This window comes from Suncus etruscus, chromosome 13 (assembly GCF_024139225.1).
Source record: "Suncus etruscus isolate mSunEtr1 chromosome 13, mSunEtr1.pri.cur, whole genome shotgun sequence".
Lineage (NCBI taxonomy): Eukaryota > Metazoa > Chordata > Mammalia > Eulipotyphla > Soricidae > Suncus > Suncus etruscus.
In genome coordinates this window covers 27167834-27180105 of record NC_064860.1, presented here as the reverse complement: position 1 = coordinate 27180105, position 12272 = coordinate 27167834, and the positions used below count along the sequence as shown (strand labels likewise).

General features: G+C 38.0%; 1 protein-coding gene across 1 annotated transcript in view; it reads left to right on the top strand.

The window, feature by feature from the left end:
* The window catches only part of GOLGB1 (golgin B1), a 74442-nt gene that overhangs the window by 47925 nt on the left and 14245 nt on the right, over nucleotides 1-12272 (top strand). The window contains exons 15-16 of the mRNA XM_049785863.1: nucleotides 2751-7888; nucleotides 9297-11205. Coding sequence (XP_049641820.1) covers nucleotides 2751-7888; nucleotides 9297-11205 — 7047 coding nt within the window. The remainder of the gene's footprint in view (nucleotides 1-2750; nucleotides 7889-9296; nucleotides 11206-12272) is intronic.

The following is a 12272-nucleotide window of genomic DNA, read 5'->3' as shown; positions in this document are numbered from 1 at the left end:
TAGCACAGCGGCGTTTGCCTTGCAAGCAGCTGATCCAGGACCAAAGGTGGTTGGTTCAAATCCCGGTGTCCCATATGGTCCCCCGTGCCTGCCAGGAGCTATTTCTGAGCAGACAGCCAGGAGTAATCCCTGAGCACAGCCGGGTGTGACCCCCTAAAAAAAAGAAATGAGGTCAAGGGGCTGGAGAGATAGCATGGATGTAAGGCATTTACCTTTCCTGCAGAAGGTCATTGGTTCAAATCCCGGCATCCCATATTGTCCCCCTAGCCTACCAGGAGTGATTTCTGAGCGTGGAGCCAGGAGTAACCCCTCAGAGCTGCTGGGTGTGACCCAAAAACAAAACAAAACAAAAAAAGAAAGTGAGGTCAATTTGAGGAAAGTATATGGTAATAAATCACTTAATTTGTTTCTGAACAATGGAAATTATTTTAACTTGAACCAGTGCAGGAACTGGAAGTTCTTATTTGGGAATTCTTATATCTCATACTAGATAATTATCATCTGATATGTTATGTGGACTCTGTTGGATATTTAGAAAAGTTTTCACTGAAGACATTAGATAAATATATAATTAATTATTACCAGTTGGTAGAGTTTGACTTGGGAATATGTATGTGTGTGTGTGTATATATATATGTATATGTATATGTATATATATATATAAGGGTATCTCTAAGAATGGCATTTTTATAACCTGCAATGCACTTTGGTTGAATATTGTGTTGAGTTAAATTCATTGTTTTATATTTATACAAATGTATTTAATCACCCTTGCCCTTGTTTTAGTACCAGTTCTCTCCCTTTTTCCTTCTACCATCAGTTGTCCTTTTCCTTTGCATTTTTATTTATGTAATCTAACACCAGAGTTTATTTAATTTGGGACCATCCCTGGAAGTGCTCAGGGATTATTCCCTGCTCTGCACTCAGAAATCACTTTTGGAAGTCACAGGGATGCTATATGGGATGTTAGGAACATAACTCAGGTTAGCAGCATGCAAGGCAAGTGCCCTACCCACTGTGTTATTGCTCTGGCCCCTAACACCAGAGTTGAAAACAATTTTTTAATCCCTGAAAGTTTTAAAAGAAATTGTTCAACAAATGATGCAATTTGATGAAGTCAAAATATAAGGGCATTTCAGAAATTTAGAGTAGTCAGCTAGAAGAACTGTGTTTCAAGTTGGAAGTCAGTCTATTGGTGGAATGCCCTTTTTTGGAGGAAGGAAGCCAGTCTTTCTGTTTTGCTGTTAAGTCATAAATTTTGTTTAGATGGGTCCTATACAACTGGAGAGATGGTCAGTAGGTAAGACTCTTGCCTTGCATGTGACCGACAAAGGCTTAATTCCTTCATCCCATATGGTCTCCAGATAATCGTGAATTATTCTTGAGTGCAGAGACATGAGTATCCCCTGATCATTGCTGAGTGTGACCCCAAAATAAAAGCAAAAAAAAGTTTTATTTCCTATAAATTAAGCTCAGTGAGGAAGAGAGAAATATTGTCACATATGGACAGAATGAGGAATAAAGTTTTTATACATGAACTTCCCTCTCCTAAATACTGACTAGTTTTAGATCATAGAAAGTTGAGTGTAAGGGGCCGGAGAGATAGTATGGAGGTAAGGCATTTGCCTTGCATGCAGCACAGTGGTTCAAATCCCAGCATCCCATATGGTCCCCTGAGCCTGCCAGGAGTGATTTCTGAGCGTAGAGCCAGGAGTAACCCCTGAGCACCGCCAGGCATGACCTAAAAACCCAAAACCCAAACCCAACCCCCCCCCCAAAAAAACAAGAAAGTTGAGTGTTACTATATTTTGCAGAGAGCAAAATATTTTTAAGTGAGTAAAAATAATGAACAGTGAACGTTTGCTTTTCCTAATACTTTTAAAACAATGATCTTGGGGCCGGGAAGGTGGCGCTGGAGATAAGGTGTCTGCCTTGTAAGCGCTACCAAGGAACGGACCGCGGTTCGATCCCTCGGCATCCCATATGGTCCCCCCAAGCCAGGGGCGATTTCTGAGCACATAGCCAGGAGTAACCCCTGAGCGTCAAACGGGTGTGGCCCAAAAACCAAAAAAAAAAATAAAATAAAAAATAAATAAATAAAACAATGATCTTTTTCTTACTAATAAAATACCTAAAATTTATTAGCTAATGATTGTTTCTGTTAGTAAAATAGTAGAGTTAAATGCTAATTCAGACAGTTGGGTTTTAGAATTTATACTCTTGGCCACTATTTTATTTATACCATTTTTTCTTCCAAATTTAATTATTTTTATTATTTAATCCTGGTAATTTTTTAATCTATTTGGTAATCCATTAATCCATTGTTAATGATTATCCTATATAATATTTCTTATATCAGTGGATAGTTTAAGAAAAAGAATCTTATATATTGTTCCTTGGCTTGGAATTGGGATGAAATAGGAATTTAATTCATTTTCTTATTCCTTTATATTTAAACAATTTTTAATAACAAAGTATTTTAATTTGAAGACAGGTTTCTGAAGTGATGAATATCAAAGGTTCCAGGTTTGCTAATAGATTTTATGAATATGACTTTGCCTTACTGCAGATTGACAGTGTGCCTTCAATCTGATTTTCTAGCTAATTTTAAAAGTGTTTTGATGTTTTATGTTAGGAAAGAGGTTTGGATTAAAATTTTCAGATATTGAATAATGCAGAAGATAACATCTTTTAGTTAAGCTATTTTTTATAAAATATTTTATAAAATTAAAACATTTTTTTCTTTACAGATCACCATGGATGATACTGGCAAGCTTGCTAAGAGAAGTGTTTCTACTGAGGAAACTGAACAAGATATATCTGAGAATACATTTTCTCAGAAACATAAGGAGCTATCTGTTTTACTATTGGAAATGAGAGAAGCTCAGGAGGAGATTGCATTTCTTAAATTGCAACTCCAGGGCAAAAGAGCTGAGGGTGACCCCGACATCCTTGACCAGAAAGAGATGAAACAGGTGGAGAGTGAAGGAATATTGCTTGAAGATACAAGGGATCATTTTTCTCCAATGCCAGACAATGAGATCACTCTTCCAGAATCCGAAAAAGAAGAACAGATGAGCACTAAACATCAGAGTAGGACATCTAAAGAAATACCTTTAACTGATGCTGGAATGGAACTGAAATCAACAAAGCAAGATGAATCTGATAACCCCCCTTCAAATATATCAAATATTTCTCAATGTCACCAGGATGATACCGCAATGTCACCAGAAGGACTAAAAAATCAAAATTTAGAACTTGAGACAAGCTGTGGTAAGATGGAAGAACCGTATGTGAGAAATTTAGATGAGAAAAAGGAAATAAGCAGCCTATCCCAGCAGAGTGAAGAGTTTGAGAATAATGCTGAAAAGGCCAACAATGCTCTGTCTGAAGAAAAAGACCAGCCTCTTACACAAGTGATAGAACTCAGTGTGTCAACAGCACAGAGGGTTCAAGTACAAGATCTGGAAGTAAACTTTCCAGAATCAGAAAGTCAAAGAGGACTTGACTGTAAAAACCAAACAAGTCATCATAACTTGCTTCCTGAACAGATCCACAATCTTAGTATAGAAGGCAAATCTCAGGCTGTGAAACTTGAAGATTTACAAAATGAACTTGATAATGTCCACCTTCAGTTTTCTGAGCAGAGTGAATTAATAAAAGACCTGCAAAGTCAGCTGCAAAAGAAGGAAAGTGAAGTACTTGAAAAAGAAGAATATGCTAAGGATATCTTAAATAAGGTGGAAGAACTTTCCCAGAACCTTTCACAGAAGGAACTGGAAATAGAAAAGATGGATCAGCTATTACTAGAGAAAAAGAGAGATGTACAAACTCTCCAACAGACCATTGAAGAGAAGGATCAACAAGTCAAAGATATTAACTTTAGTATGACTGAGAAAATGGTTCAGCTTAATGAAGAGAAGTTTTATCTTGGGGTTGAAATTAACACTCTGAAAGAACAGTTGAATTTATTATCAAGAGCTGAAGAGAAAAAAGAACAGGTGAAAAAAAAAGAGTTTTTCCCTGAACTTAAACAGAATAGTGAAGCATTGAACTCGGTAGGGCTAATAATAAGTAAAGAAGAACTTCAACATGAATTACAGCTTGTAAAGAGAGAAAATGAACTGAGAAAAAGACAACTCCGGGCAGCCCTTACTCATAGGAAGGAACTTCTACAGAGAGTTAGCAGACTAGAAGAGGAACTGGCCAATGTGAAAGATGAATCTAGGAGTAATATCTCAGTCAATGAGATTGAAAAGAGGACAATGGAAGAAGACAAAGAGGACTCAGACAATTGCATGATACCTCAGTACCAAGAAATGGAAATTTCTTTAAAACAAACTCTATCTAAGAAAGAAGTAGATGTAGAGCACCTAATGGAAGATTTAGAAGGGGTAGCAGCTCAAGAGCAGCTACAGGTTGTGGTTCAAGAGTTGAGCCAGAAATTGAAAAACAAGACAGACCAAATATATTTGCTCCAAGAAGAACTTGTTGAAAAACAAGCAGTTATTCAAAAGTTAACTTTAGGTGACCAGAATGTAGGTGATGGAGGGTTGGAAGTACCTGTAAAAGAAACTGCGTCAATGATTATGACAGAGGCGGGTAGTGGAGAACACTGGCAACTAGAACTGGAATGTAAGATAAAGGATCTTGAAAAAGAAAAGGAGCAGCTGCAAAAGAAGCTCCAGCAAGTGTTAGTCTCTCGCAAAATGATTATCAAAAAAGCGCAGGAGAAAGAAAAACATCTTAGGGAGGAGCTAAAGCAACAGAAAGATGACTATAATCACTTGCAAGAACAGTTTGATATGCAAAGCAAAGAAAAGGAGAACATTGAACACCAGCTAAGGCAACTCCAGATTCAAATAAGAGAGAGCGCTGACAGAAAAGGCCCAGGTATTGGCCAACAAGAACTAGGATCTCCCATTCAGGGTTTAGAAGAACAATTATTTAAAGCTACAAAGCAGCAACTTGCCCAGCCAGTATCAGAGTCCAGCTTATGCCCAGACTGGCCTTCTCATCCAGGAAGTGCAAATAACCTGCAGGATAATAATCTTATTTCCCAAATTATAACTAAACTCAAAGAAGTAGAGACCGAGAAAGAGGAGGTAGAGTTAAAGCTTAGTACTACAACATGTGAACTTACCAAAAAATCAGAGGAGGTTCTTCAATTACAAGGTCAGTTTAAAGAACAAGGTTTAGAAATCCAGAGTCTGAAGGTAGCAGCTCAGGAAGCTGAGGCCCAGGTTGATAGTCTAAGACAAAAATTGGACAGCTGCCAACTAGAAATCAATGAATTTGCACATTTAAGAGAATTACAATCTGAGTTAGATGAACTGCAGAAGCTCATAAGAGAAAAGGAACAAGAAGTTCGATTCCTTTCTGAACAAGTAAGTGGGAAAGAAGCAATCCTTACGAAAATGCAGGCAGAGGTAACAGAACAAGAGGATTTAATCAAAGCTCTTCATACACAGTTAGAAATACAAGCTAAGGAGCATGATAAGAAGATTAAGCAGTTACAGGTGGAGCTTTGTGAAATGCAAGAAAAACCAGATAGGATCGGAGAAGAAAATAAAGCAAAGCAACAAATGCAGAGGAAACTGCAAGCTGCTCTTATTTCCAGAAAAGAAACACTGAAAGAAAACAAAAATCTCCAAGAGGAGTTGTCTTTGGCCAGAGATACCATTGAACACCTGACCAAATCTCTGGCAGATGCAGAGAGCCAGCTTTTGGCTGCAAAGAAAGAAAAAGATATATTCGTAGGAAAATTAACGCTCCTTCAGGAAGAAAGAGACAAACTCATCACAGAAATAGATCTATCTTTAGTGGAAAATAAAAGTCTCAATGGTTCTTGTGAAAGCCTGAAGTTAGCTTTGGAGGGTCTTACTGAAGACAAAGAAAAGTTATTGAAGGAAATGGAATCTTTAACATGTTCTAAGGTTGCAGAAAGTACGGAATGGCAAAAGAAACACCAAGAGTTACAAAGAGAATATGAAATCCTTCTGCAATCCTATGAGAATGTCAGTAATGAGACCGAAAGGATTCAGCAGACTGTTAGGCAGGAAAAGCAAGAATTAAATGCTAAGTTAAGAAACGCACAAACAAGTAAGAAAGAGACAGAAAAGCTACTGCAGGAAGCTGGACAGGAAATAGAGGAAATGAAAGAAAAGATGAGAAAGTTTGCTAAGGCCAAACAGCAGAAAATTATAGAATTGGAAGAAGAGAATGAACAGCTTAGAGCAGAAGTGTCCTCTGGAGATGGGCCATCTAAGGATTGCATAGAATCACTTCGCACTTCAAATTCCAGCATGAAGGAGGAGCTAGAAAGAGTCAAAATAGAGTATGAAACCCTTTCTAACGAGTTTAAGGTCCTAATAACTGAGAAGGAGTCTCTAAGTGAAGAGGTCAAAGATTTAAAGAATCAGATAGAAATGAATGTGTCTAAATCCATTCATTCAGATGCCACAGAGATGCATAACCAAACGAATACCATTGAAGGGACAACACAGTCTGTTCCTGTAGAAGATAATGAGCCAGGATCTTTGAATACAAGTGTAAAATCTGAAAAATTAGACTCATTTCCACCAGAGAACAGTACCAAGCCCAATATTAGTGAGAACATCAGCTCACATGAAATAAGTAATTACCTACAACAGATTGACCAGTTCAAAGAGAGAATTGCTGAATTAGAGGAGGAAAGGCAGAAAGGAAGGGAATGTAACCAGACTTTAGAAAAGGAGAGAGACACTTTACTGACTCAAATAACAGAAAGGGAAAGAGAATTGAACATGCTTCGGGAAGAAGTCATCCAGATTAACCTGTTAAATCAGCAAATCCAAGAAGAGTTTGCCAGAGTTACCAAGCTAAAGGAAACAGCAGAAGAAGAGAAAGATGATTTAGAAGAGAGGCTTATGAATCAATTAGCGGAACTTAATGGTAGCATTGGAAATTATTATCAGGATGTTACTGATGCTCAGATAAAAAATGAACAACTAGAATCTGAAATGCAGAATCTAAAAAAATGTGTGGATGAGTTGGAAGAAGAAAAGCAGCAGTTAGTAAAGGAGAAAACTCAGGTGGAATCAGAAATAAGGAAAGAATATTTAGAGAAAATAAAAGGTAGTCAGAAAGAGCCTGTCAATAAAAGCCATGTAGAGGAACTTCAGGAGTTGTTAAAAGAGAAGCAGCATGAGGTAAAGCAACTGCAAAAGGACTGTATCAGGTACCAAGAAAAAATTGGTTCTCTGCAGAGTACTATGAAAGCCTTAGAGTTTGTTCAAACTGAGTCCCAAAAAGATTTGGAGACAACCAAGGAAAAACTTGCTGAAGCAAATGAACACTGCAAGAAGGCAGATAAAGAATTAGCTTGTTCTAAAGTACTACTGGATGACACTCAAAGCGAAGCAGCAAGGGTCCTAGCAGATCATCTCAAGTTGAAAAAGGAACTTCAGTCGATCAAAAAATCAGTTAAAAGCCAGATGAAGCAAAAGGAAGATCTTGAAAGAAGGCTGGAGCAAGAAGAAGAGAAACACCTAGAAGAAAAGAAGAATATGCAAGAGAAACTGGATGCTTTGCACAAAGAAAAAGTCTGCCTGGAAAAAACATTTGGAGAGGTTCAGATAATCTTGAAACAAAAAGACAAAGATGTAAAGCAACTTCAAGAATACCTGGATACTACTGTGGCTCAGCTTGCAGCCTTTACTAAAAGCATGTCTTCCCTCCAGGATGACAGAGTGATAGATGAAGTCAAGAAGTGGGAGAGGAAGTTCAGTGAGGCAATTCAAACCAAAGAGGAAGAAATTGGACTGAAAGAGGAGAAGTGCAGTGTTCTAAAGGATCAACTTAAGCAGATGTCCTTCCATATGGAGGAACTGAAGATAAACATATCTAGGTAAGAGTAGACTCTTCCAAGGTAAGTAAAGATAAAGTCTCTGTGAACTAATTCTGCTTAAGTCTGTGAAACTAATTTGACTTAAATTTCCCTGAGATATACATTTTCTTATGACTTTTCTTTAAGTAAATTACTTTCTGCTAGAGTTTGTATTAGCATGAAAAAGCCATATTTGCTTTTCTTTCTGTTTTCTGTTTTGGAATTTTCTGTTTTAAAATTTCTGCTTTAGGGGCCAGAGTGGTAGCACAGTGGTAGGGTATTTGCCTTGCATGCGGCTGACCTATGATGGACCTTGGTTTGATCCCCAGCATCCCATATAGTCCCCCAAAGCCAGGGGCGATTTACTGAGCACATAGCCAGGAGTTACCCCTGAGCATCACTGGCTGTGGCCAAAAAAAAAAAAAAAAAAAAAGAATTTTTGCTTTAATTTCTATTTTTACTATCCTTGGTACTTTCAAATTTGTAGCTTAGTCTCTAAATAATCTTTTCTCTCCTCCTTATTTCACATCAATTAAAACTACATATGCCTATTAGAATAATGTTCCTTAAACTCCAGTTTTATAAAACTTTTTAAGCAGAGGAATTGACAAAGTGCCCAATATTTTGTAGGTGTGCACTTTTAGTAGGACTCTTATATTCTGAGAACTGTGACTTCACTTTTTCAGGAACATAAAATTGACTTATATGGAGTAAAGTAAAATAAAATGGAAGAAAGCCTATTCCATGGGGCCGGAGAGATAGCACAGCGGTAGAACGTTTGCATTGCATGTAGCCAATTCGGAATGGACCCATATGGTCCTCTAACCTGTCGGGGATGATTTCTAAGTGCAGGAGTAACCCCTGAGCACTGCTGGGTGTGGCCCAGAAACCAGTCAGTCAATCAATAAAGTTTAAAAAGGGGCCTGAGAAATAGCACAGCGGTAGGGCGTTTGCCTTGCATGCTGCTAACATAGGTTGGATGGTGATTCGAGTCCCGGCATCCCATATGGTCCCCTTGCCTGCCTGGAGTGATTTCTGAGTGCAGAGTCAGGAGTAACAACTGAGCACCACTGAGTGTGACCCAAAACAAAAATAAATAAAATAAAAAATAAAGTTTAAAGGAATATTTTTTTAATTTTTTTCTTTATTTAAACATCTTGATTACATAAATGATTGTGATTAGGTTTCAGACATGTAAAAGAAGAAAGTCTATTCCCAAGTCATGTCACAAAAATAAACATATGGATTAAATAAACACTTAGTAGAGCAATTAACACTTTATTGAAAAAATTTGACCACCTTAAAATATAGTCATATTTATTCATAGATTATTTGAATATATGTTACTACTATGGGCATTCAATAATTTTACCCTGAAAATTTTAATTTATGACCTCCTTTAAAAACTAATGGCCTCCTTTTTTCCTAGACTTGCACATGATAAACAAACTTGGGAGTCCAAGGCCCAGACAGAGGTCCAGCTTCAAGAAAAGATCTGTGATGCTCTGCACGGGGAAAAGAAAGAACTTTTGTCCCAGCTAGAAGAGACTCGACAATTATACCACAATTCTCAGTCTGAACTAGCCAAGTGGGAATCAGAATGTCAGATTCTCAGAGACCGGTCAATTGATTTAAATAACTCTTTAGAAAAATGTAAGGAAGAGAAAGAAAATTTGGAAAAACTCATAAAGCAACAAGAAATCTATATACAAGATTGCAAGCTTAATTATGAACAGCTAGAAACTGATCTTCAAGGCTCCAAAGAGCTGATAAATAGACTACATGAAGAAATTAACATAAAAGAGCAGAGGATTATAGGCCTACTTTCTGCCAAGGAACAGGCAATCCAAGTAGCTGTTACTGAACTGCATCAACAACATGATAAAGAAATAAAAGAATTGACAAATCTGCTTTCCCATGAGGAAGGGCATAGTGTTTTAGGTGAAGAGAATAAAAAAACTACTCACAAAACCAATCAACTTACAGATGCACTGAAAGCTATCCAAAAAGAAAACATACAGCAAAAGGCTCAGTTAAATTCCTTTGTTAAGGCTATGTCTTCTCTTCAGGATGACCGAGACCGCATCATTGGTGACTATCAAAAGCTGGAAGAGAAGCATCTCTCAGTAATTGTAGAAAAAGATGAACTGATCCAGGATGCCGCTGCTGAAAATAATAAACTTAAGGAAGAAATCAGATGCTTGAGAAGTCATATGGACGACCTCTATTCTGAGAATGCTAAGCTAGTTGCAGAACTGATCCAGTACAGAGAAGACCTAAACCAAGTGATAACAAGCAAGGACCTTCAACAGAAACAACTTCTTGAAGTTCAACTTCAGCAGAGTAAGGAACTACAAAGCAAATATGCCAAATTAGAAGAAAAGCTGAAAGAATCTGAAGAAGCAAAGGAAGATCTGATGCGGTCTTCTCTTGTCCTCCAGGAGGAAAAAAAAGGGTTATCAAAAGAGATTGATAACTTGCAGTTATCTGTATCCCAACTAAAGAGACAAGTGACAGCCTTGCAAGAAGAAGGTGCTTTAGGGGTATTTCAGGCACAATTAAACACAAAAGAAGAAGAAGTTCAGATATTAAACTCCAAACTTTCCTTCTCTCAGAAGAGAATTGCAGAATTGGAAGAGGAATTGATTCGAGTTCAGAAGGAAGCTACCAAGAAATTAGGTGAAGTTGAAGAAAAATTGAAGAAAGAATTAAAGCATCTTCACCATGATGCAGGTATAATGAGAAATGAAACGGAAACAGCAGAAGAAAGAGTGGCAGAGCTAGCAAGAGATCTGATGGAAATGGAAAAGAAACTACTCGTGGTCACGAAAGAAAATAAAGATCTCACGGCACAAATCCAATCTTTTGGAAATTCTATGAATTCCCTACAAAATAGTAGAGATAAAGCTAGTGAAGAACTTGGTGAACTGAAAAAGAAATATGATGCCAGGATGAAAGAGTTGGTCCAGCTGAGAAAACAGGGCTTTCTAAACAGAGAAAGAGACACTCTTGTTTATAGAGCTGCTTTTCCAGTGCACACCATGAAAAAGAGCAACTTTCCTAACCTTCAGAAGGGCAACCAACAGTTTCTGTCTAAAGATGAGCAACTACGCTACTTGTCCTCACAACTAGAAGATTCTTACAACCAAGTGCAGTCCTTCTCTAAAGCTATGAACAGTCTACAAAATGAGAGGGATCACTTGTTGAATGAACTGGAGAAATACCGCAAGTCAGAAGATGGAAAGCAGAGATCTGCAGCCCAGTCTTCAATGAGCCGAGCTGAAGTACAGAGTTTAAAAAAAGCTATGTCATCACTCCAAAATGACAGAGACCGACTAGTAAGTGTTTCGCCTTCTCTGATCTTCCTCCGAGAGTTTAAACCTTTAAATAGATAATTTTTCTCTTTTTTTTATTATAATTTTTATTTTGACCAAAGTGGCTTACATATCTTTCACAGTAATATTTTAGGTACATATTAACATTAAATCAGGGCATTCCCATCACCAAAGTTGTCTCCCTCCACCCCTGTTCCTATCTTGCATCCCATATCCCTACCTTCACCCCCCCCCCAGGGCTACAAGTATAGGTCTCCTCTGTGTCTAGCTTATTACTTAGTGATCATACAACTGTTTGGTCTTGGTACTCTCCATTATTTCCCCCTCTTAAATAGATTATTTCTATAGAAAAAGATAAATGCGGGGCCGGAGAGATAGCATGGAGGTAGGGCATTTGCCTTGCATGCAGAAGGACAGTGGTTTGAACCCCGTCATTCCATATGGTCCCCTGAGCCTGCCAGGAGTGATTTCTGAGAGTAGAGCCAGGAGTAAACCCTGAGCGCTGCTGGGTGTGACTCAAAAACAAAAAAAAAAAAAGGAAGGAAGGAAGGAAGGAAGGAAGGAAGGAAGGAAGGAAGGAAGGAAGGAAGGAAGGAAGGAAGGAAGAAGGGAAGAGGGAGGGAGGGAGGGAGGGAGGGAGGGAGGGAGGGAGGGAGGGAGGGAGGGAGGGAGGAAGGAAGGTGCTTATACATACCAGATGTATAATGACTGCATTTATGCATTCAACAGGTTCTTTTGATTTTAAGAGGAACACATATATTATTTAAATTATTTTATCTGCCATTACCATATTCAAATTTCACTTATGCAAATGTTTTATTTCAAAAAAAATTTTTTAAAGACTAATAGAGAGGCCAAGAGACAGATACGATAGCAGTTAGAATGCATGCATATCATGTATTGGGCCTGGGTTTGATCCCCAGTATCATATGGCCTTCTAAATATTTCTGAGTGAAGCCCTGAAGGCCCCTTGAGTACCCTAGAGACCCTAAGAGCTCTCATAAACATTGCATAGGTAACCTGGGTAATCCCTGACACTGCAGGATATGAGTCTCACTGTATCCTTGAAC